Source organism: Cervus elaphus, chromosome 30, assembly GCF_910594005.1.
Source record: "Cervus elaphus chromosome 30, mCerEla1.1, whole genome shotgun sequence".
In the NCBI taxonomy this organism is placed as follows: domain Eukaryota; kingdom Metazoa; phylum Chordata; class Mammalia; order Artiodactyla; family Cervidae; genus Cervus; species Cervus elaphus.
The window spans coordinates 49,875,221-49,897,846 of NC_057844.1; the positions used below are offsets into that span (position 1 = coordinate 49,875,221).

A 22,626-nucleotide genomic window follows, 5' to 3' on the forward strand; every position below is an offset into this window, starting at 1 on the left:
CAGGTGAGGGCGGCTGGCCGGGCCGAGCTCCACCGCGGGGGACGTCTCTTGGCCGGGAAAGGTGCAATTGTGTGCAGCTATTCCTGGTATGTCAGGCGGGCCGGGCGGCCGCGAGCGGTGGGGGCGCCGCTTCCCGGGGCTCCGGGAGAGGGAAGGCGGCCAGGCGGGCGGAGGCGAGAAGGATGCGGACAGGATGCGGGCGCGGGAGCGCCTCCCCTCTGGGGGGAGGGTGGGGGCCCGCGGTCCGGCGGGCGGCGCGGGAGCGGGAGCGTGGCCCGGGCCACGGCCTCCGGGAGGACGGTGGCATCCCCTAGCCCAGACTGTCCGACCACAAAGGCGGCTGCGGCCGGGAGCCCCGGGGCGCCGTGGGGGTGGGGGGAGCGGAGGGGGTACGGAAGCGGCGACTGGGCGGCCGCGGGGTGGGCCGGGGCGGGGCATTCCGGGAGGGCGGCGGCCGCGCTGCGACTTTTGAAGTCGAAACAGCCTTCGGGTCTGGTGCCGCGCGCCTCCTCCGGTCGCCCTCCCCGCCTTCCGCGCTCTGTCCGGTCCCCGAGGCGTTTTCGGGAGTTTGGAGAAAGCCACGTCTTCAAGTTCTTGTGGTTCGAAACTTTGCCGAAGTTTCAACAACTTCGCAACAAAGGGAAAGAGACAACGTGCCCCGGAGTCTTGCAGCCGGAGAGAGGCCGGGGCATCGGGCCGGTCGTGCGCCGCACCGCCGCCTTTCTGCGCACCCACCACCTCTCTCTCCCCCTAGTTCTGGAAGGGATGGAGGAGGCGGAGGCCGATTGCGCCCTGGCGTTCGCCGAGGCCCAGCGATGGGTGGAGGTGAGTGCCCTTTCTCCTCTCCTTTCCGCACGAGTTGGCCGCTCCTGCCACTCGACTTTCAGCGGTCTCCCCGGACCTTCGCGGGCGCGGCGCGTCAGGCAGGTTCGCGCCGTAGTTGGGGGACTTTCCGAGTTCGTGTCTCTTATCACTAACGTCCAGCGAAGCTTAGCGCTGCCCTCCCCACAACTGTTCCCCCGAGTTTCCCCGGAGCGCCTCTGCCACGGCCCGGCGGGCTTTGGGGACCGCGCATCCCTGCGGACCATCCCACGTCCGCGGCAGGACTCCACGGACGTCTCTGCAGGGCGGAGACGGCTCAGGGTCCTCGGGTGCCTTTTTCCGGGGGTGGCTAGAAATGGAAACGCCTGCAATACACCAGCTTGGGCAGTACTGTGTGTCGGGTGGGAGGGCGGATGGGGGACCGTAAGACACCTGTGGCGCTCCTGGAGCGATGCTTTCTCCGGGGTAGCTTCCGGAGCCCAGGATGTGTGTGTTAGGGCGCGTAGCTTTCCTAAGTCGGCATTGATAAGACTAAGATCTCCTGAAATCACTCACTCAAGGGTGGTTATTTACCCAGCTATGCCTCAAGGAGATTTTCCACTCCCGTCTTTGCCTTTAAAAGGAAACGGTCTCCTGGAAGATCCAGGATCAGCGCCTTGGGGTTACTTCTGTCTGTGAAAAGTTAACACCAGGTCTTCTAGCCGTTATCTTTTTGGATGTCAAAGATGACTTTTATAAAGATGCTGAAGTTTTCCGAGCAGATGTGAAATCAGGAACCACTGCTTGTTAGAGAAGTGTTGTCTTTACCAGCTTGGCAGTCATTTAGGGGTTATTGATACCAGGTGCTGGGCTATTCAACGTATTTAAATATTCAAATTAGAATTAAAGAGTTTTCCATGGAGAAAAACAGCATATTCAAGAATCCCAAAGCAAACAGTACCTTAATTCTTCTTAAAGAATTAAATATATGTATGTGGGAAAAAAGAATAAACTTTAAATGTTACGGTTTTCACACTAAAGGAAAGTGAATGTATCTTTACCACCTAGCCAGTAGGTGGGGGGCATCTAAGAAATTAGCTTTGCCATTTTTTGTACTGAAACTTTGAGTTGGTTTGAAGGTGACCTAAAGGTGTGAGGCGAGGGCATGGGGAGGTTGGGAGAAGCATAAACACTGTATTCTGAATTGAAATGAGAGTGGAAAAATTCCAGCAATGTAGTTAAGAGAAGTAACTTTCCCCATTCATAAACCTTGACAAGTCAAGCCTTCCAAAGGTAATTTTCCATTAGCAGTATGTGTACTGCATAATTTTAGAAGCTAAACTTGCCCTTCTGTGTTTGAGTGTTGGGGATGTAGAGAGGGAGAAGAGAAGAAATATGGGATACATTTTTGGCCAGACAGGGCTCCAGGGTGGAGGTTGCACCTGCAAGTTCAGCGTTTGCCTAAGGGAATCTGTAATTATTGATGATTTTACATCCTTTCCTTTTTTAGTATACAGATTTCGAGATGGCAACATTCCTGTTTTGTAACTTGCTTGTAATTGGATAAGATTTCTGTGAGAAATTTGTAATAAACTTTGGGGTGATGTGTTGTGATAAAAGGTATCTCATGTACATGGTGAATATGCTCATCTCCCTAACCCCCATCCCACTCTCCCAAAAGTGTTTGTCAGCAATGATTTGGTAACTTTGTAAAGTGTTTTGTTCCTTATTAGCAGAATCTTTCTAAAGGCTTTGCCTTAGAATTTGAATGTGGTTAACTCTTAGGAAATTAAAATTGACTTCTTTTTCTAGTGCCCCAGGGAGCAAGGCAGCACATTCACTGAAGATATGTGAATAATTTACATATTCACCTATACTTTTGGTGTACTGGGGACTTCCACGTGACAGCTTCGTGTTCGGTGCTGGGTTTATGTTTGTCTTCAGTTAGTGTCCGAATGTATCCCTCTTCTTAGCTTTAGTCTTTACAACCAGAGCACATATTTTAAAATATTGCTCTTGCCAAAAGGAGCAGAATGAATGACTGTCTCATTGCCACAACATCTTAACTCTGAGAACCCCTAATTTGAAAATAAAATATTGATTGCAAAGTATATGAAGTATTTTGGAAAGCGAGGAAGATTATAGTGTAAATCTTTCTCCTGCTGACTAATATTCTTGCTCTGTTTTTCCATTTCCGTTACACTTTACATACCCTGAAGCATAAATGTTTCATTCATATATATGCATGTTTTATGTGTATATACATAATGCACACATATGAACACATGTATTATATTATGTAGATTATGCCATATACATGCATTTATGTATATATACATATAAAACACAAATAAATATATCCTTGATATATTATATGCTATCATATAGTGGACTTCCCTGATGGCTCAGTGGTAAAGAATCTGCTGCCGGTGCAGGAGACACAGGTTTGATCCTCTGGAGGAGGAAGGGGCAACTCACTCCAGTATTCTTGCCTGGGAAATCCCATGGACAGAGGAGCCTGGTGGACTGCAGTCCAAGGAGTTGCAGAAGAGTTAGACATGACTTAGCGACTAAACAGCAACAATACTATAATATACATATTATATGTGTTGTATGTAATATGACCTAATTAGCTACCTTTATTTTCAGCTGCAGCTTTGACTAGCCCAAGGTCAAAAGACTCCAATAATCTTGTAAATTTTTGAAAGATGACCAGAGTCCATGCTGGTATGTCCTTGCCATTTCCTTGCTCCCAGCAGCGATTTAAAATAACTAATGTATTACTTCCACAACCAAAATTAAAATCATTTTGTTTTGGGAGGAAGAGGAGAAGGGGTAAGGTGAGGACTAGTGCTTGTTATTCTGCCAGTTGTTGTCATTTCATGAATCTTTATTTCAAATTGTTTCTTGCTATTTAAAAGTGTATATATACTTCTGCTTAGTTTCATATTTGAAATAAAAACAAATTAGGAACATAACCTTCTAAGATAATTCACCATCATGATATTGGATTATTATCTGGTTGAAAATGCAGTTTGGAATATTAATAATGTAGCGAGCTAGTTTATGATTAAACAGTCATTGAAAGCCAAATAACGTAATGGTTTGAAGGAAATGGCAAAGGGGAAGCTTGATTCTAGCAAGGTCATGGAGTGGGAGAGGAAGTGGTAGAAAATGCAGCCCAGACCCTCTAATTTTAGTCCTTTTCTGCAGTACCTTTTAATTTTCTGTACCAAATAGTTGCCTCTGTCTTTCTGTTTGGGGTGGGGGGAGGGGGGGGGAAGCATTAAAAAACCTGTAATAAACAGACAAAATACTGATGAGATTGAAAATGAACATTATTGCTCACTGCATTGGTTGGTTACCCATTTCCAGTCTGTGACTTTCATGTTTCTATCTAGGTTGAGGTTTAAACACAGTAGTAATTTTTATGACTGGAGCAGAACAGGCTAGTTTAATCCCACACCTTCCTGCTCCCCTGCCAGGCCTGTTATCTCTGGGTTTGATATTTTCAGTATCACTGTAGAAGGACCAAAGAGATGCCAATTGAGCTCGTTGTCCTGCCTGGCACCAGAATATGAATCCTTCCCCAGTTACTTCTAGCGGGTCTGTTTCTCCACCTGCCCATTTCTGTCCTTTAGGGATCATGTGCTGGTCATCACTTTTGTTTGCATTTAGTGCTAAATTTTTAAAGTATTACACTCTGTGGGTCTCCCACTGATAGTTACATAATCCACCTCGGTGATTTCCCTCTTTTTCTCTGTAAGCCATTTCCCTTGTATTGGTGGTTTCCCACCGGTGGCCTGGTGTGAAAGGATTTGCTGAGTGCACTTGAGTCCTCGGTGCATCGTAGAGTTGTCTGCAGACGAAACAAAGGTTCTCATGATTTGTACTGTTGCTTTTCAGATGAATGTAAAGTGATGAAAATCTTAACTGAGTTCATAGAAGCATTTCTGGTAATAATATATGGTTTCAGTGGACAGATATTAAACTTGAAAAGACTCTGATGGGAAAAATTTGTTTAAAATTTTAAATGTTAGAAAGCAGTTCTTATTGTAGCTGTTGAAACTGGAATTAGTTTTTCAGAACATAACTTGATTTTGATTTTTGTTTTCTGTGGAGGCATGAAAAGATTTTAAAGTCCGCATGTACATTAAGCTGTGAAATGTAGCTTCCACAGCCCTTTACAGTCTGGTCTGTGGCTTTATGTCTGTTTTTGCTCATTTTGTCCATTACTATTTACATAACCACCAGAATAGCATAGAGATTAAGAGCACAGATTTATACATTTATCCCCAGAACTTATTTATCTTACAACTAGAAGTTTGTACCTTTTGACAACTTTCATCCAATTCAGGATAACTATAATTAACATTGCTATATAGCATATTTGAAAGTTGCTAAGAGTAAATCTTAATGTTTTTATCACAAGGAAAAGCTTTTCTGTAACTATTTGAAGAGATGGCTGTTGACTAAGCTTACGGTGGTATTCATCTCACAATATATGTCAAATTATTCAGGGATCCACCTTTCACCTATACAAAGGTGTATGTCAATTAAATCTCAATTGAAAAAAGAGAAAGAAAGCACCATTTTGAAATTAAATCTTTTAAGTTGTGGCTCAGCTTCTCAAATCCTGTAGGCCTCGGTTTTCTTCTTTGAGCCTCCCGTGGTGATTATGCCAGTTGAATGAGGTGCTGACTGTTTAGAAGGTGTGTGTTAGTTGTTCAGTCATGTCTGACCCTTTGTGACCCCGTGGACCATAGCCCCCAGGCTCCTCTCTCCATGGGCTATCCCGGGCAAAAATACTGAAGTGGGTAGCCATTCTCTTCTCCAGGGGATTTTACTGGCCCAGGGATCGAACCTGGGTCTCCTGCACCATAGGCAGATTCTTTACCATCTGAGCCAATAGGGAAGCCCATTAAAAGTGTTCCCTAATCCTTGCTTGTGTTTCCCCATGCTCAGGGTGCTGTTTTCTCACCTTCAGACTGTTGTGATTGGAGTACTCATTATTCCTTGTTGACCTAATACCCATTATACCTCTTTAATCTCCCACACTTGGGATCTACGGTCGACCTTTGTGTGAGGCCTTTTCTGGGCTACCAAGCCTCCACCCCACCCAGTTCTTCCTCGTCTCTATTGCTTGTGTAGACCTCTCTTTCTGCACTCTGTGGTATGGTTACATCCATTTTTCCATGTTAGACTTGGTGCTAACTGAAGGCAGGAACAATATTTTATCTTGAAGATTTGGCTCAGTGCCCATAAATGTTTGTTGAGTGAAAGCACAGTCCTAGTGCTGTGGCTTTTTAAATTTTTTTTTCTTTTTTTTGCCACTTTGCATGGCATGTGGGATCTTAATTCCCTGACCAGGGATCGAACCTGCGCCCCCTGCCTTGGAAGTGCAGAGTCTTAACTCCTGGACTTCCAGGGAATTCCCCAGGCTGTGGCTTTAACAAAACCCATGGACTGGACTTTACTGACTATGCCAAAGCCTTTGACTGTGTGGGTCACAAGGAGCTGTGGAAAATTCTTAAAGAGATGGGGATACCAGACCACCTTACCTGCCTCCTGAGAAATCTGTATGCAGGTCAAGAAGCAACAGTTAGAACCTTACATGGAACAACGGACTGGTTCCAAATTGGGAAAGGAGTACATCAAGGCTGTATATTGTCACCCTGCTCATTTAACTTATATGCAGGGCACATCATGAGAAACGCTGGGCTGGAAGAAGCACATGCTGGAATCAAGATTGCCGGGAGAAATATCAATCACCTCAGATATGCAGATGACACCACCCTTATGGCAGAAAGTGAAGAGGAACTAAAGAGCCTCTTGATGAAAGTGAAAGAAGAGAGTGAAAAAGGTGGCTTAAAATTCAACATTCAAAAAACGAAGATGGTGCTTCCGGTCCCATCACTTCACTGCAAATAGATGGGGAAACAGTGGAAACTGTGACAGACTTTCTTTTCTGGGCTCCAAAATCACAGCAGGTGGTGACTGCAGCCATGAAATTAAAAGATGCTTGCTCCTTGGAAGAAAAGCTATGACCAACCTAGACAGCATATTACTTTGCCAACAAAGGTCTATCTAGTCAAAGCTGTGGTTTTTCCAGTACCCATGTATGGATGTGAGAGTTGGACCATAAAGAAAACTGAGCGCTGAAGAAGTGATGGTTTTGAACTGTGGTGTTGGAGAAGACTTTTGAGAGTCCCTTGGACTGCAAGGAGATCAAACCAGTCCATCCTAAAGGAAATCAGTCCTGAATATTCATTGGAAGGACTGATGCTGAAGCTCCAATATTTTGGCCACATGATGCAAAGAACTGACTCATTGAAAAAGACCCTGATCTTGGGAAATATTGAAGGCAGGAGGAGAAGGGGATGACAGAGGATGAGATAGTTGGATGGCATCACTAATTCACTGGACATGAGTTTGAGTAATCTCCGGGAGTTGGTGATGGGCAGGGAAGCCTGGCTTGCTGCGATCCATGGGGTGGCAAAGAGTCGGACACAACTGAGCATCTGAACTGCGCTGAACTGAAGGACCAGGATTCTTCCCTTCTCCCAGTGTCTGAAGCTGAGCTCTTCGCTCTGGCAGTTGGTTGGGAGCAGTTACGCAATGTGCCTTCCTCTGGGTGCCAGTGTGTGCTTGCCTGTTTACTCAGTATTTCCTTTTCTATCCCAAGCCTGTTCCTGAGTGAGGTCACTCTACTCCTGCCTTCTAGTTGATGGTTTCCCTCATGGGGACTTACATTCAGTCATTTTGTTATCCAAAAATGCCCTTGATGTGCCTACCAGGTATTTGCTGGGCTGTGCGTGTGTGTGATAGTCACTCAGTCGTGTCCGACTCTTTTCAACCCTGTAAATGTAGCCCGCCAGGCTCCCCTGTCCGTGGACTACTCCAGGCAAGAATACTGAAGTGGGTTGCCGTGCCCTCCTCCAAAGTCTTCTGCATTGGCTGGCAGTCTTTTTACCACTAGCACCACCCGGGAAGCCCAGAGTTGCAGAATCTACCTTTGGTCAAATGTATGGGCCCATGCCCAGCAACCTAATAATGTTATCAAATATTTTTATAGCTCAGGAAGGTTTCCTTCCAGAAGGACACATCAGTCTTTACTGTTCCACTCTTTTAATTTCTAGCATCATAGATTCCTCAGGGCAGTCATGAGCAGCCAAGAGGTGTCTTGATGTCAATTTGTTTTTTTAATTCATTATGCAGCATTTTGTTGTTTCTTGAACATACACCTTTATTTAGCAAATAAGGAGGAGTCTTAGGGCAGGAGGGGTGGTAAGAGATGAGGGCGTTCACAAAATTCTCTTGGGAAGGAACTGATTCACACAAATAGGAACCAGGGTAGAGATGCTGTTAGAATTGCTTGATTCCGGAAAGTGTAAACACATACGACAAGGTATTTCCTGAGGAACTGGGAGGATTCTATCAGTATCAGTCATCCTGATTCCTTTCAAGGTACCGGTATACTGAAAACTAGAAATGGACCTCTTCTTAAAGTGGGGAAAAATACCAGGAACTTGCACCTTTTATAAAAAAGAGTGCTCTTGAGCCAGCTAGAGAAATGAACTCGCTGAGCCAAAGGCAATGAATGAGTTTTTGGTTCTTGATAATGTGGGGGCCCTGGGTTCAATCCCTGGGTCAGGGAGATCCCTTGGAGAAGGGAATGGCAGTCCAATCCAGTATTCTTGCCTGGAAAAATCCCATGGACAGAGGAGCCTGGTGGCCTATAGTCCACAGGGTCGCAAAGAGTCGGGTCGGACACGACTGAACACAACTAACACTTTCTCTTTCACACATCACCAGGTTACCCCTGAAAGCTTTGTGCTAATTTGCAGCAATGAGCAGGGGTAGGGGGCCCCAACCTCTCATTATTTTGACCGGAATTGAAGTTGTCACTTGCATTTTCCGTCTAAGTAAATAGATGAAAGATGTATGTTCTACTTTTTCTCAGATCACTAATGATATTTAGGTAACCAGTAATGACAAAGTGGAGGCGTTAGTCACTCAGTTGTGTCTGACTCTTTGCGACCCTATGGACTGTAGCCCACCAGGCTCCTCTGTCCATGGAATTCTCCAGGCAAGAATACTGGAGTGGGTTGCCATTCCCTTCTCCAGGGAATCTTCCTGACCCAGGGATTGAACCTCGGTCTCCTGCGTTGCATACAGATTTTTTACCGTCTGAGCTGCTAGGGAAGCCCCATCTAACAGATAACTCATTGAGTTTCTTCCAGTGAGGAAGGGTGAAGCTGAAACAAGGAGGGTTCTGTCTTTTCTAAAGGAGGTCATAAGAGGCTCATAGGGCCCCTGGCCTCCTGAGGTGAGTCTCTAGGGTCATGGGCATGGTAGGGCCATTGAGGAAGTGTCTCCTGGTGGTCTTACTTTTGATTGTTTGGAGATAGACCTGTCGAGTTCTTCATCTCATCTCCAGTTACGAGATGACAAATGGAACAGTTTGTCATTGTGAGGAAGCAGGGCATCTTGATGTTGCTTCAGCCATTTGCAAAGCACAGAAAATCTTAACGCTTCTCTGAGGCTGAGAGAGGAGAATGCCCGGAGTGTGTGGTAGGGAGTATGCGATTCATTCAACTCATTGGGGCAGCACTCCAGCGCTTGTTCTCTCTGGATGCCAGGGGTGCTTTGGGTGGTCAAGGGTTTCCCTTGAGACTAATTGGCTCTTTTTATTGCCTCCTTCCTTTTAAAATCTCTTCTCATGTGGCAGCCTGGATGAGAGGGGAATTTAGGGGAGAAAGGATATATGTATATCTGTGACTGAGTCCCTTTGCTGTCCACTTGAAACTGTCACAACATTGTTAATCGGCTATACTCCAATACAAAATAAAAAGTTTAAAAAAATTAAATCACTTCTCAACAGCATGTGAGTTTTAGAAAAGCATGGTTTTTTGAGAATGTTAGTTAAGAAAAACCAAACAACATCAACACAATTACTTTTAGTTAGACTGTTTTAGTTCAGAGAAAATAGAATGTAGGTTAACTATTTCATCTGCTACTGTCTGCAGACTGAATTTCCTGTATCCATGTCGCCATGGCCTCCACTCCCGGACAGAAAAGTCTCAAGTGCTTGTTGAACAAATGAAACTTTGCATCCAATCAAAGGGTTGACTGATTTAATTGATGTCTGGAGATCTCCTTAAACCTGTCAACTGTCAGTAATGTATTTGAGCCAGAGGAAATGATAAATTATGTGTACCTGTGTTTACTCTTGCTGAAGGTAATTGTTGGGTATGTATCTTTAAAAACACTCTCGATGTACCCAAAGCTGTTAGTAAGGATAATAGCTGTCATCTCTGCACAGCTTTGAAACAGAGGTTGAGCACACTCACTCTGCCACTTACAGATCAATTGCCACACAGCCCCATAAACAGCTTTTTCAGAAAGTGTAAAATCCTCCCCAATTGGCTTCTCAAAACCTGGTTCTAACTCCTGACTACGGGATGCTCAGTTTGGTGCTTATGTGCATTTAGATGGTGGTGCACAGCCGTAGACATCACATCTGTCTCTAAGTACATGGAGGATTGTCTTAAGGAGAGAGGTTAGGAAAGTTTTTCTCTGGGCTCAGAGGGTCAGGTGGCACAATGGTAAAGCATCTGCCTGCCACTGAAGGAGACACAAGAGATGTGAGTTCAATCCCTGGGTTGGGACGATCCCCTGGAGTACGAAATGGCAACCCACTCCAGTATTTTTGCCCAGAAAATCCACTGGACAGAGGAGCCTGGCGGGCTACAGTCCATGGGGTCACAAAGAGTTGGACATGACTGAGCACACCCACAGAGGGCAGAACTGGTAATAACTAATTGGGCACAGTGAGACTTTCAGCTCACGTATTTTAAGACCTTCTATAAATAAAGAGCAGTCCTACACCAGAATGGACTGAATTGAATGGTGGGTTGCCTCCTAGTGGAGGTTTTACAAGAGTAGGTGAGTAACTGACCATTGAAGACACCACTATTTTTTTTTTTAATCACGAGAAAGACATGTGGCTAGAGATTATACTTACATGGTCTTATAATGAAGGACTGTTATTTCACAAAGGGGTGTGTGTGTGTGTGTGTGTGTGTGTGTGTGTTAGATGAGGAGAAAGAAGGGTGAAAGGTAAAATAATTTGCTCAAGGAAACACTAGGACTCGTAAATGGTGGTCGGGGATTTGAAACCAGGCAGTCTGACTCTTAATCAGTATACCGTCTTGTTCTCGAGGCCACTGGTCAGTAAATCGTGGTGAAAGATTTAGAAATCAGGAAGGGAATGGGCTGTCAGTCTTCATTCCATCTAAAGCTGTGAGATTAGCTGCTTTCTGTTTCTGACAAGTCCTGTGCACACAACAGGTCCTGTCTTGTGATGTTAGTGCCTAGAAAACTCGTGATCAAATATTTAAGCTACAGCATTGCTGATAGACACTCTTGAGTAATTGCAAACTTTAGATTTGTATGTTCTGGTGTATGTTATTTGTTGTTCAGTCGTGTCCAACTCTTGCAATCCCATGAACTATAGCCCACCAGGCTTCCCTGTCCGTGGGATTTCCAGATAAGAACACTGGAGTGGGTTGCCATTTCCTTCTCCAAGGGATCTTCCTGGACCAGGGATTGAACCTGTGTCTCTTGTGTTGGCAGGCAGATTCTTTACCCCTGAGCCACCAGGGAAGCTCTCTGGTGTATATAGATGCTTCATAAGCCCTTTAAAGTGTTAAAAACGGAAAGATTTTTATGTCATGACATGAAGTTATACTTTAAGCTAGAGTAGGAGATAAATGATATCTAACTGGTTTCTTCTCTAAACAATGTACAAAAGTCTCAGTTTTTTCTTTTATAATTCCTGATTTTAAGTAGCCCATGGTATAGCAAGAATTGTTCAGACTGTTACTATATAGTGCTTTGAGATATATGTCATGGTTTTTGATGAGCATGTGTGTGTGTGTGTGATCAGTTGCTTCAGCTGTGTCCGCCTCTTTGCGATTCCAGGGACCATAGCCCACCAGGCTCCTCTGTTCATGGGATTCTTCAGGCAAGAATACTGAGCGGGTTGCTGTGCCCTCCTCCAGTGGCTCTTTCTGACCCAGGGATCAAACCTGTGTCTCCTGCGTCTGCTGCATTGCAGGCGGATTCTTGACCCACTGAGCTACCTGGGAAGCCCTTTGATGACGACACTTTCTAGTTAATGTTTTAGACTTGTAGGGACTGAAGCATAGGTCATGATAAAAGATTCCACATTTTTGACTAGATTTAAATTTGACTTAGGTGTCTGAGCTGGGAAGTGAATACCCGATTTATTTTGTTATAACATCATTTCATAATATTGAAAGGAAGGTCAGTTGTTACCAACCTTGTAACAACAAAGTTTGATTCTGGAATTCTTTTTCATTTTAAAGTCTCTCATTCTACCCGAGGAAGGAGAAAATAAACAAGCATTTTTGCCTTTACTTCTTGAGTGCTGTTTTTTGATCAACTTGTAATTTTACCCTGTTGCCTGTAAAAAAATATCGTCCATCTATCAGTAGCATCAGACATAGTTGACCACACCTTGCTTCTTGCAACATTTTCTGCAATTGCCCTCTGGGTTTTTCTCCCATTTTACTTGATATTTCTGGTTTTCCTTTGTAGATTCCTAATTCGTTGAGTAAATATTAGACTGTCCTGGGGTTCATTCATCTTTCCGCGTCATCTCTTCTCGGTCTACAGCCTCTCCCTTGCGGGTGTTATCCGATCCATAGCTTTGTACACCTTCTGTGTGCTGATAGCCTCCACATATATATTCTTGACCCTGACATTGTCTCTAACACCCACCTCATATATGTGTGTGTATATACACAGACACAGACATACACTCACACTCACGATTTCCAGTTGTAGGTCAAATAGGCACATCATGCTTGGTTCGAAACAAAATTCTCAGTTTCTCTCCCTCCTAACCACTGCCTTCTCATCCCCCCATGTTTCCCATTTTAGTCAACGACACCACTGGTCACCCGCTTGCTCAGGTCCCTAACTTCAGAGTCATTGTTGGTGCTCATTTTGATCACACCCCACATCCAGGCTGTCAAGAAATCCAAGTGGCTCATATCCTCAGATACACCCAGAATATGACCACCACTTACTGTATCCATCACTGCCTGCTTTTTCCAAAGTAACAGCCAGGTTCCTCCTGAAAAATGTGAACCAGAGATTTTTTTTTATTCAGCTCTTCCCTCTCTGCCCTCCATAGTGGATACTGTTATGTTGAGAACAAAATCTGAATTTTTAACCCGTATTCTCTAGGGCCTCACAAGACCTATTCCCTTTTTGCCTGTCTCATCTCTGCTCCCACTCTCCATCTTGCTTTCCATTCTCCAGTCATCCTGGCTTTCCTGCTGTTCCTCACATGTGCAGAGGTTTTTATTATAGAACATTTGCATTGCTGTTCCTTCAGCATGAGTATATTTCCCTCACCTAAATCTCAGTTTAAGTGACATCACCTCCTCCTCATCCCCGTCTCTATACAGTAATCACACTTGTGACTCCATACTCTTGTATTTCATAACACTTGTCATCACTTGCTGTTATATGATATATATTTTTGACTTGATTGTTACTCCTATAAGAATATGAGTATTTTATTTAGGAGGCAGTCAATAAATGGAAAAATAAATGGATGAATAAACAAGTGTCTTAATTCTTTATGCGTGATATTTTCTAACTCTGATATAACGGGCTTTCTGGCAGTGCTTCACTCAATAAGACAAGTTGATTTTATTAAGTGTTTTTTTGGTTTTGTTTTTCTTTTTTAAGTTCAGTTCTGGATTGAGCAAGTTCAAAGCATGTTTTTAAAATGCAGGTTTCAACCATGAGAAATTGAGTTTGCTCAACCAATTGTAAAGATGCCCAAAGGTAAGCAAGTATCATAAGGTAATAAACAGCCTAGAAAATTGTCAGGTGAGCCTCCTCAGCTGAATATCCTGCCCTGGGGACAATGTATCATCATGAAAATAGGGGTATTGGTCATGAAAAAGTCTTAGAACTCCCTGACTGGTGTCCTCTCCCTTGGGCATGGACTGTCTGCAGGAACTAACTGGAGACAGGCTGAAAATAGCTTTACCTTGTTTGGAAACAAGAGAAAATAATTACAAATTTGAGAATGAGAATACTTCTTTCTGCCCAGTTTTAAACGTCGGTCTACTTCATACTTTCCAAGTGCTGCACTTAATACCAGTTTTTTAGAAATCACTCTGCAATGGCACGTAAAGCTGGCTTTATGTGCAGGCTTCCAAAGAGCTGCATACAGACATGAGGGCAAAAGGGAAGCTGAAACTTTCTGTTTGTTGGATGCAAACTGACTTTCTCTTAATGTACTTAAAAAAAACTATTCCTCCTAGCTGTCATGTGAATTCAGTGATAGTGCTTTATTTTTATAAATATGATTTTGATAATTGTTTCAAGTGGACAGCATGATAATTTGACCTTTGTGTACACTACAAGGTGATCACCTCCCCAAGTCTAGTGACCAGCTGTGAATATAATTTTTTTTTTTTTCTGGATGAGAAAAGAATGGCTCAAAGAATTTTAAGTTTCTTTCCCAGCACTTCTGGGACTGATAGAACAGTGTTTGAAGTTAGATTTTTCTAACAGAAAAACCCAACAGTTTCATTTGTCTTCCTCTGTTTCTCTCCCTCTTTTGTAGTTGGACCTAATGTTATGGCATGTACATGCTGTTTGTACTGTTCTGTATGTCTGCCTCTGTCTCGTGTTTTTCTTATTTCACAATTAAAAAGCATAAGAAAGTGCTCAGACTTAATATAAGTGTAGTGTGAATTAACACTAAGATGTGAATAAGGACTGTTGAATAACTTCCTGTGTTGGGATGAGACAGACTTAGAGAGTGTGTGTGTGCGTGCGCCTGTTTGTATTGAGGAAGCGGGGTACAGGGGCACTGACTTTAGTGGTACTTCCTGGAGCTCATCCTGGCAGGTAAGAGACAGTTCCAGGGCAGCATGGGGATAAATGCCTGCGTGTTGTACGGCATATCTCCGGGGAGATGGGAGAACAATTTGGAAGCTCTTAGAGAAGGTCCTTGAGTTGGGCCAGAGAAATGATGGGAGGAACATGGTGTCCAGGGGAGTTAAGTTGGGTTGCAGTGACTCTGGAGAAGGCAATGGCACCCCACTCCAGTACTGTTGCTTGGAGCATCCCATGGACAAAGGAGCCTGGTAGGCTATCGAAGAGTCGGACACAACTTAGCGACTTCACTTTCACTTTTCACTTTCATGCATTGGAGAAGGAAATGGCAACCCACTCCAGTGTACTTGCCTGGAGAATCCCAGGGATGGGGGAGCCTGGTGGGCTGCCGTCTATGGGGTCGCACAGAGTCGGACACGACTGAAGTGACTTAGCAGCAGCAGCAGCAGGAGTGGCTCTGGCAGGGGCAGGGTCCCCTTGGATTGTTCTGTTGGCAGGACAGTGAAGCTTGTAGTCTACTTAGCATGGAAGGTGCTTATCTGAAGGTAGTGAGAAAGTCAAGCCCAAACTCTGGATAAAGAATTAACATTTTGTAATATAAATGTCACAGAATTTAATATAAATTCTGTCCCCTAGGTTCCAAATGATGTTGGAACCTAGGGGACAGAATGGGACCAGGAGCAGGGAATGACCATATCACCTAGAAGATCAAGGTGTGTATCCTGGCAGTAAATGTCTTCTGTTCAGAGGAAAGGAAGAGGAAAGAGAGGTTGTGGTCAAAATGCTGGCAGAAAACCAGGAGTGTGTTGGACATCCTAAGGGAAGTGTTGGTTCCATGAAAGATAGAAAGAAGAGAATTAGCAGCAGGGTTCAGGACTGAAAGAAGTGATCCAGGGAAAAGAAGATGAATTTGGCAAGAGAAGTCTCTCACTTGTTGAAAATAGAGCTTCGGCGTGTTAGTGTGGGAGCCAAATAAAGCTTCAGGAAGCCTTCCTGGAAAGTCTTGGTATGGGGACAGGCATGCCTGGGAGCAGAGGTAGGAAGAGCTATCCAGGAAATCTATATTCTCTTCATTCGTGTTAACAAAATTGTCCCCTACCCCCAGCTTACGTATACCAGAGGTACAAACCGGTCACACTTAGGGGAGTACACTCTAGGACAGCAGGTCTGAAGGCATCATCGTGGTCTCCCCATAAAGTACCAAAGTTGAAGTACACAGCTGTCTTTTAGAAGTGTGTGCCCTTGATGTGCTGGAGATCATCTGGAAGCCATTTTAATCTTCTTCTGAATTTATTTCCTCTTTCCTAAATGGAAAGTATCTCTCTTCTCCCTCCAGTTTTGAGCTGATATTAATTTGGTGAAGATACTTTGTTTATAGTATTTAGAATAAATATATCTTAATAGTTATGATTTAGTGACTCTAAGAAGTGATATTAATCAGAAACAGATGGTAGTAGAAGAAGTAAAGCTTTTTTAAGCTTTTAGAGATGCACATTGTTGCCATGAAGGTGTACATTTGCTGCATGTTGGGTTTGTTCCTGTGTTGCATTTAGCGTGCTGTAGTGATGAGAAGAGCAGAGTTTGGGCTAATACTGCCCAGGCGTACCTCATACGTGCCAGGTCCAGATAAAATGTGTGACCACAGACGGGATGCATAGCATCCCTAGGGCTAAATTCTCCCTACTGTAAAATGAGGATTGCAAGGTGGAGTAAGATTTAGGGGAAAAAAAAAGGAAACGAAGATAAGTAGGTACTCGACAGATGATAAGTATCCTTGTTCTTATTTTCCTGTAACAGCGGTAAAGAATCTGCCTGCCAGTGCAGGAGATACAGGTTTGATCCTTGGGTCGGGAAGATCTCCTGGAGAAGGGAATGGCTACTTACTCCAGTATTCTTGCCTGGAGAATCCCATGGACAGAGGAGCCTGGTGGGCTACTGTCCATGGGGTCACAAAGAGATGGATGCGACTGAGTGAGTGTGCACGCATACAGGCACAGGTGTATATAGTTAAAAATTAGATGATTGATTGATATCTTTTTTTTTGTTTTTTTTCCTAGAATGGCTAATTTTTACAGATGTGTGTGTGCACGTGAGCACATGGATGCCTGTGTGTGTGAATCCCACAATGCATTTAGATAACTTGCTGTGTATTCTGGCCTTTGATTTTCAAATTTGAGTCTTTATTAAGTCCCTTCTATAGTGTTCTTAAGCTGTGATAAAAATCCTTTTGTTTATAAGGACTTGAAGTTAGAGTGAACAAATGCCTTACAAGTAATGAGTTGTGGTTTTATCGTTTGTTTGTTTTACCCTTTATTTTGCGCTGTGCTGCACAGCTCATGGGATCTCAGTTCCCCACCCAGGGATTGAACCCAGGCCCTCGGCAGTGAAAGTGAGGAGTCCCAGTCACTGGACCACAGGGAGTTCCCTAAATTCTGTTTCTTGATGATACTCTGTCATCTTTTTCTTTCTAGGGACTCTGTACATTTTAGCGCTTCTTTGCTTCTGATTCTTTCCTGTCAGTGGACTTACAGCATAAATCTAAGGCTAATCAACTTGCCTGAGACCTTTTAAGTTTAAGAAAGAGAATTCTGTATTAATTGTGCTCTTGAAGACACTGCCCTGTGTTCTGTTCTCACTACTGTTTTCTGTTCAGCTTCTAGTTTCGATCAGAGAGTAGGTTATGTAGATTACTTGCATTAAGCTTCTTTTCATAGAAATTGTTTTTTCAACTCTCTATACATTAAGTGGGAGTGGGGCAGGGGCCAGTGCATGCTCAGTTATGCCCGACTCTTTGTGATCCCATAGACTGTAGCTCTCCAGGCTCCTCTGTGCATGGAATTGTCCAGGCAAAGATACTGCAATAGTTGCTATTTCCTCCTCCAAGGAATCTTCCCAACCCAGGGATAGAACTTGTGTCTCTTGTATCTCCTGCATAGGCAGGCAGGTTCTTTATCATTGGCACCACCTCTATACGTTAACTGTTATTTCAGTTATTCTTTGTTCTTCATGCATCTTTTTAATCCTTCAAGTTACTTCTTATGTTTTGTGTGTGTGTCTTTGAGTCATGTCATTAATTTTGCTTCTCTGCTGTGTTCAATTGCAAGATCCTTCCAATAAAGACATTTTTTTGATGTCTTCCTAAAAAGGAGCCTAATGGGCTATTTTAGAAAAGAGAAGTTTTTATAGTTTCCATGAAGAAAGGAAATGTATTTTAGGTGTTATATTCAAATGATAACTTTATGCAACTAATTGTTTTTAAGCCAATTTGCAAACATTTTTAGACTTGGAAAATGCTTGTAAGTCCTGAAAGGCATTACTTGCCAAATAGCTGGTACTTTTGAAATTTGGCCCTAGTTCTGGTAAAAGAATGTGGTTGACAACCACACTGTAATTTACAGTAATCCTTTTTGTGTAAGGAAATGAATCTTCGTGGCTTAATAAACTCCAGATGAGTTTCTGGCTTCTTGATTATTACCAAGTCACTTAAAATTAAGGTTTCATTATTCAGTTTAGGTACAGCCATCCTCTCTGAGCTTGTAATGGCCAATGTTATGTTAAATCCTTCACGCAACTAGAGCATTTGGGGGGAAAATTACATTTGGGTGGGTCATTTTGGAGCACAAGTTTATGATGTGCCTTGAGATCATGTAGAAGACCCATAGGAAGTTCTGTTAGTGTCATAAAACAGAATTTTCTTGGAAGCTCCCCTAAATATTTCTACTTTGTATTAGTTACCTTTATCTGTAGAAGAGTCTAAAAATGTAGATGGACACATAACTGCTTCCAACAATTTGGGGGTTTCATTACTAAGGAAGAAGAGATTGACAGTGACATCTCTGTCACGCTTATTTTCTGATTGTTCCTTTCTTGTATTGCTTTGCTTTATCATGGCTGCAGTCTAGTGTCCTAGCTCTCTGAAGATGCTCTGTCACAGTTTTATTCCCCTTACTCCCTGCATTATCTGCTGCTTGCAGTTTTCCCATTCGGTTTTGTGCTCAGATGCTCAGTCGTGTGCGACTCTGCAACCACATGGACTGTAACCTGCCAGATTCCCAGTGTTTTTCTGGGATTCTCTTAGCAAGAATACTGGAGTGGGTTGCCATTTCCTCCTCCAGGGGATCTTACCAACTCAGGGATCCATCCTGAGTTTCTTAAGTCTCCCACGTTGGGGATTCTTTAGCATTAGCACCTCCTTTGATCTCTTTTAAATTGAAAGTTTCTCACTGTCTAACTGCTGCCTAGATTTTCTGTCGATTTCTATATGTGGAGCCACGTTCCTCGCTACCCTCCCTACCCAAAGGACCTATTGCCTGCAGACTCTGAGTCGTTTTCTGGAGGAACTTGCCTGCTTTGATTCTGCACTATGCCCTTTGCATGTCCTGCAGTTGGGATCTCCTCCATTCTCTTTGGTAGATTACCACCCCTGCTACTTTCCATGTCCAAATGTTGGTTCAAAGTTTCCCTCTACTGCTGCCTCTTTTTGAATTCCCTTTGTTTCTGTGGGTTAATGCCTTAAATTTCTGTGGTGTCATTTTGGTGAGGTTTTGGGAGCCAATGGAGAGAAATGTGTAACCACTTCATTGTGTTCAAGCAGAAGTTGTGTGCGTGTGTGTGTATTTTTGTGTGTATCATAGAATAAAAGAGTAGAAAAACATGGATTGAATGAAGATTGCAATGATTGCCTAGGTGAATTTCCTCCATTCTTTTTCTGAGATCCTGGATCATCTTCACTATCACTATTCTGAATTCTTTTTTCTGGAAGATTTTCTGTCTCCACTTCATTTGCTTACTTTTTTTCTGGGTTTTTATCTTGTCACTTCATCTGGGGCAAAATCCTCTGCTTTTTCATCCTGGTTAACTTTCTGTGATGTGGTTCTGGTTCTGGCCTCTGAGATTGTGGTTCTTCTTGCTTCTTCTGTTTGCCCTCTGGTGGATGAGGCTAAGAGGCTTGCAAATAAGCTTCCTGATGGGAGGCACTGGTGGTGGGAAAAACTAGGTCTTGCTCTGGTGGGCAGGGCCATGCTCAGTAAAACTTTAATCCAATCACCTGCTGATGGATGGGGTTGCATCCCTTTAGTTGTTTGAACTGAGGGGACCCAGCCCTGGGGACTGTGGGCTCTGCGGGAGGGTTGATGGTGACCTCCAGGTGGACTTACGCCGAGGGTCCCTGCCGGGACTGCTGCTGCCAGAGCCGTCCTCCCCACGATGAGCCCTTGTTGCCCCATACCTCCGCAGGAGAGCCTCCAGCACTGGCGAGCAGGTCTGGCTCCGTCTCCTGTAGGATCACCGCTCCTTTCCCCTGGGTCTTGGTGTACACAGGTTCCGTGTGTGCCAAGAGTGGAGCCTCTGTTTCCCCCAGTGCTATGGAAGTCCTGTAATCAAAGCCCACTGACCTTCAAAGTCACCTTCTCTGGGGATCCCCAGTTCTTGTGCCGAATCCCCAAGCTGGGAAGCCTGACATGAGGTTCAGAACCTTCACAACGGTGGGAGAACTTCTTTAGTATTATTGTTTTCCAGATTGTGGGTTGCCCACCTGGTGGGTATGGGATTTGATTTTATCACGATTGCACCCCTCCTACCATCTCCTTGCAGCTTCTTCTTTGTCTTTGGACATGGGGTTTCTTTTTTTTGGTGGATTCCATTGGGCCTTCCCCTGTAGCTCAGTCAGTAAAGGGGCCTGCCTACAGCGCAGGAGACCCGGGTTCGATCCCAGGGAAGATCCCCTGGAGAAGGAAGTGGCAACCCACTCCAGTATCCCTGCCTGGAAAACCTCATGGACAGAGGAGCCTGGTGGGCTGCAGTCCGTGGGGTCGCAGAGTCGAGCACGACTGAGCGAGTGACACTTACACTGGTGTCCTGTCGATAGTCATTCAACAGCTAGTTGTGATTTTGGTGCTCTTGCAGGAGGAGATGAACGCATGTCCTTCTACACGACCATCCTGAATCGGAAACCTGCCTAGGTGAATTTCATACCAGTAAAATAGATGTCACTTTATATAAATTAAAAAAACCCCTATACATACACTGTAATGAGACAAAATTTAAATCACAATTAAAGGGGTAGTGAATGTGGGCCAAGCAGAAGATGCGCATAAGAAAGATAAACTAAAGCCACAGATGAGTTGCAACTTCTGCTGTGTGTTCCATTATCTGCAACAGTAATAGTTTATAAGCTTCATCTTTCTAGCAGCCAATTCAGAGACAATCATGGCCCCATCAGTGCCTTCCACAGCCCCAGCTTTTATGCACCCTCTTTCACTCACCTCTGAAAAACTTTGGCCCTTCAAGGGAAAAAAAGGAAGTTGACATATATTGAGTACTTGGTTCTAGTCACTTCAAACAACTGCATTCTGCAAATAAGAGAACTGAAGATCAGAGAGCTTGAGTAACCTGCCCGGGGAAGAGCAAGCTTTTCTAGCTTCTGTCCTCCTGTCTGCAAAACCCCAATTTCTTCCAGTGACACCCCGCATGTGAATGTTTCCCAAAATGAGAACAGCCCTTCACTTGTTATAGTTAGTTGTCTGTCTTTGCTGCAAGCCAATATAGATTTAATATTTATTTTCCCCAGTTTTATTGAGGTATAATTAACATAACTCTGTATTAGTTTAAAATACACAATGCAACAATTTGATATATGGATATTTTATGAAATGATCAACACAATAAGTTTAGTGAACATCCATCACCTCACATAGGTACGGGTATTTTTTCTTGTGAGGAGAACTTTTAAGATCTACTCACTTAGGGATTTATTTCCCTGGTGGCCCAGTGGTTGGTTAAGACTTCACCTTCCAATGCAGGGGGTGTGGGTTTGATCCCTGGTCTGGGAGCTAAAATCCTACATGCTTTGCGGCCAAAAAATCAAAACATAAAACAGAAGCAATATTGTAACAAATTCAATAAGGAGTTTACACATGGTCCTTGTAAAAGAAATCTTTTTTAAAAAATCTACTCTGTTAGCAACTTTCAAATGTACAACACAGTGTCATTAATTATGGTCACCATGAGTGCACCATGGGGTAAGCTTCTTGAGAGGAGTTGCCAAACCACGTAGGCCCAAGCATAGTGCCTGGATCCGTAATGATGGTTCAGTAGAATTTTTTTGAAAGAAGAAAATGTTGAACAAATTGAGTGCTTTACACGCAATACTGTACTATGAATTCTTACTGAACGAGACCTGAGACTTGGCGACTTAGACGGGTAACTTCTGGAGGAAAGAAATGCTGAGTAAGAGCGGGAAAGCCATCAGTGCAGCTGGAAACTGTGTGTAACGGTGCTGGTATTTTGTGGTTAAAGGGAGTGTACTTCAAGTCTCTAATGACAGGGTCCAGTAAATAGTTTTCCGTTATTTCAGAGAATCTAGACCTGTAATTCTGGCATCATTAGTCAATAAATAATTCACAGCTTGACATTAGGAATGTTAGAGATGTTTATGTTATACTCAGATGTAAACTGAGGTTAGATTTTACTAATCATATAATGCAGAATGATCTTAGCGTGCATTTGTGCTAAGTTGCTTCATTCATGTCCGACTCTTTGCTGCCCCATGAACTGTAGCCCACCAGGCCCCTCTTCCATGGGATTCTCCAGGCAAGAATACTGGAGTGGGTTGCTGTGCCCTTCTCCAGGGGATCTTTTCAACCCAGGGATTGAACCCTAGTCTCTTAAGTCTCCTGAATTTGCAGGTGGGTTCTTTACTACTAGCATGACCTGAGAAGCCCTCTTCAAATGAGCAAATCATTAAAATTCATTTTGTATTTTTCCTTTACTTTGCAACCCTAGAGGTCTCTTTATGGTGAATGTAATGGAATCATAAGACAACATTGGCTCTCGGTTTTTTTTTTTTTTAATATGAAAAATGCCCCCTTCTTA

At 43.7% G+C, this 22,626-nt stretch overlaps 1 protein-coding gene across 17 annotated transcripts in view; it reads left to right on the forward strand.

The window, feature by feature from the left end:
* Positions 1-391: 391 nt before the first annotated feature.
* LMO7 (LIM domain 7) overlaps positions 392-22,626 on the forward strand; it is a 212,411-nt gene continuing 190,176 nt past the window's right edge. For 14 of the 17 annotated variants that reach the window (XM_043892160.1, XM_043892156.1, XM_043892158.1 and 11 more), the window contains exon 1: positions 624-825. In XM_043892160.1, coding sequence (XP_043748095.1) covers positions 766-825 — 60 coding nt within the window. In that variant the 5' untranslated portion in view covers positions 624-765. Of the gene's footprint in view, positions 826-22,626 lie in introns of all 17 variants that reach the window. The other 3 variants (XM_043892157.1, XM_043892166.1, XM_043892173.1) reach the window with 3 other exon arrangements.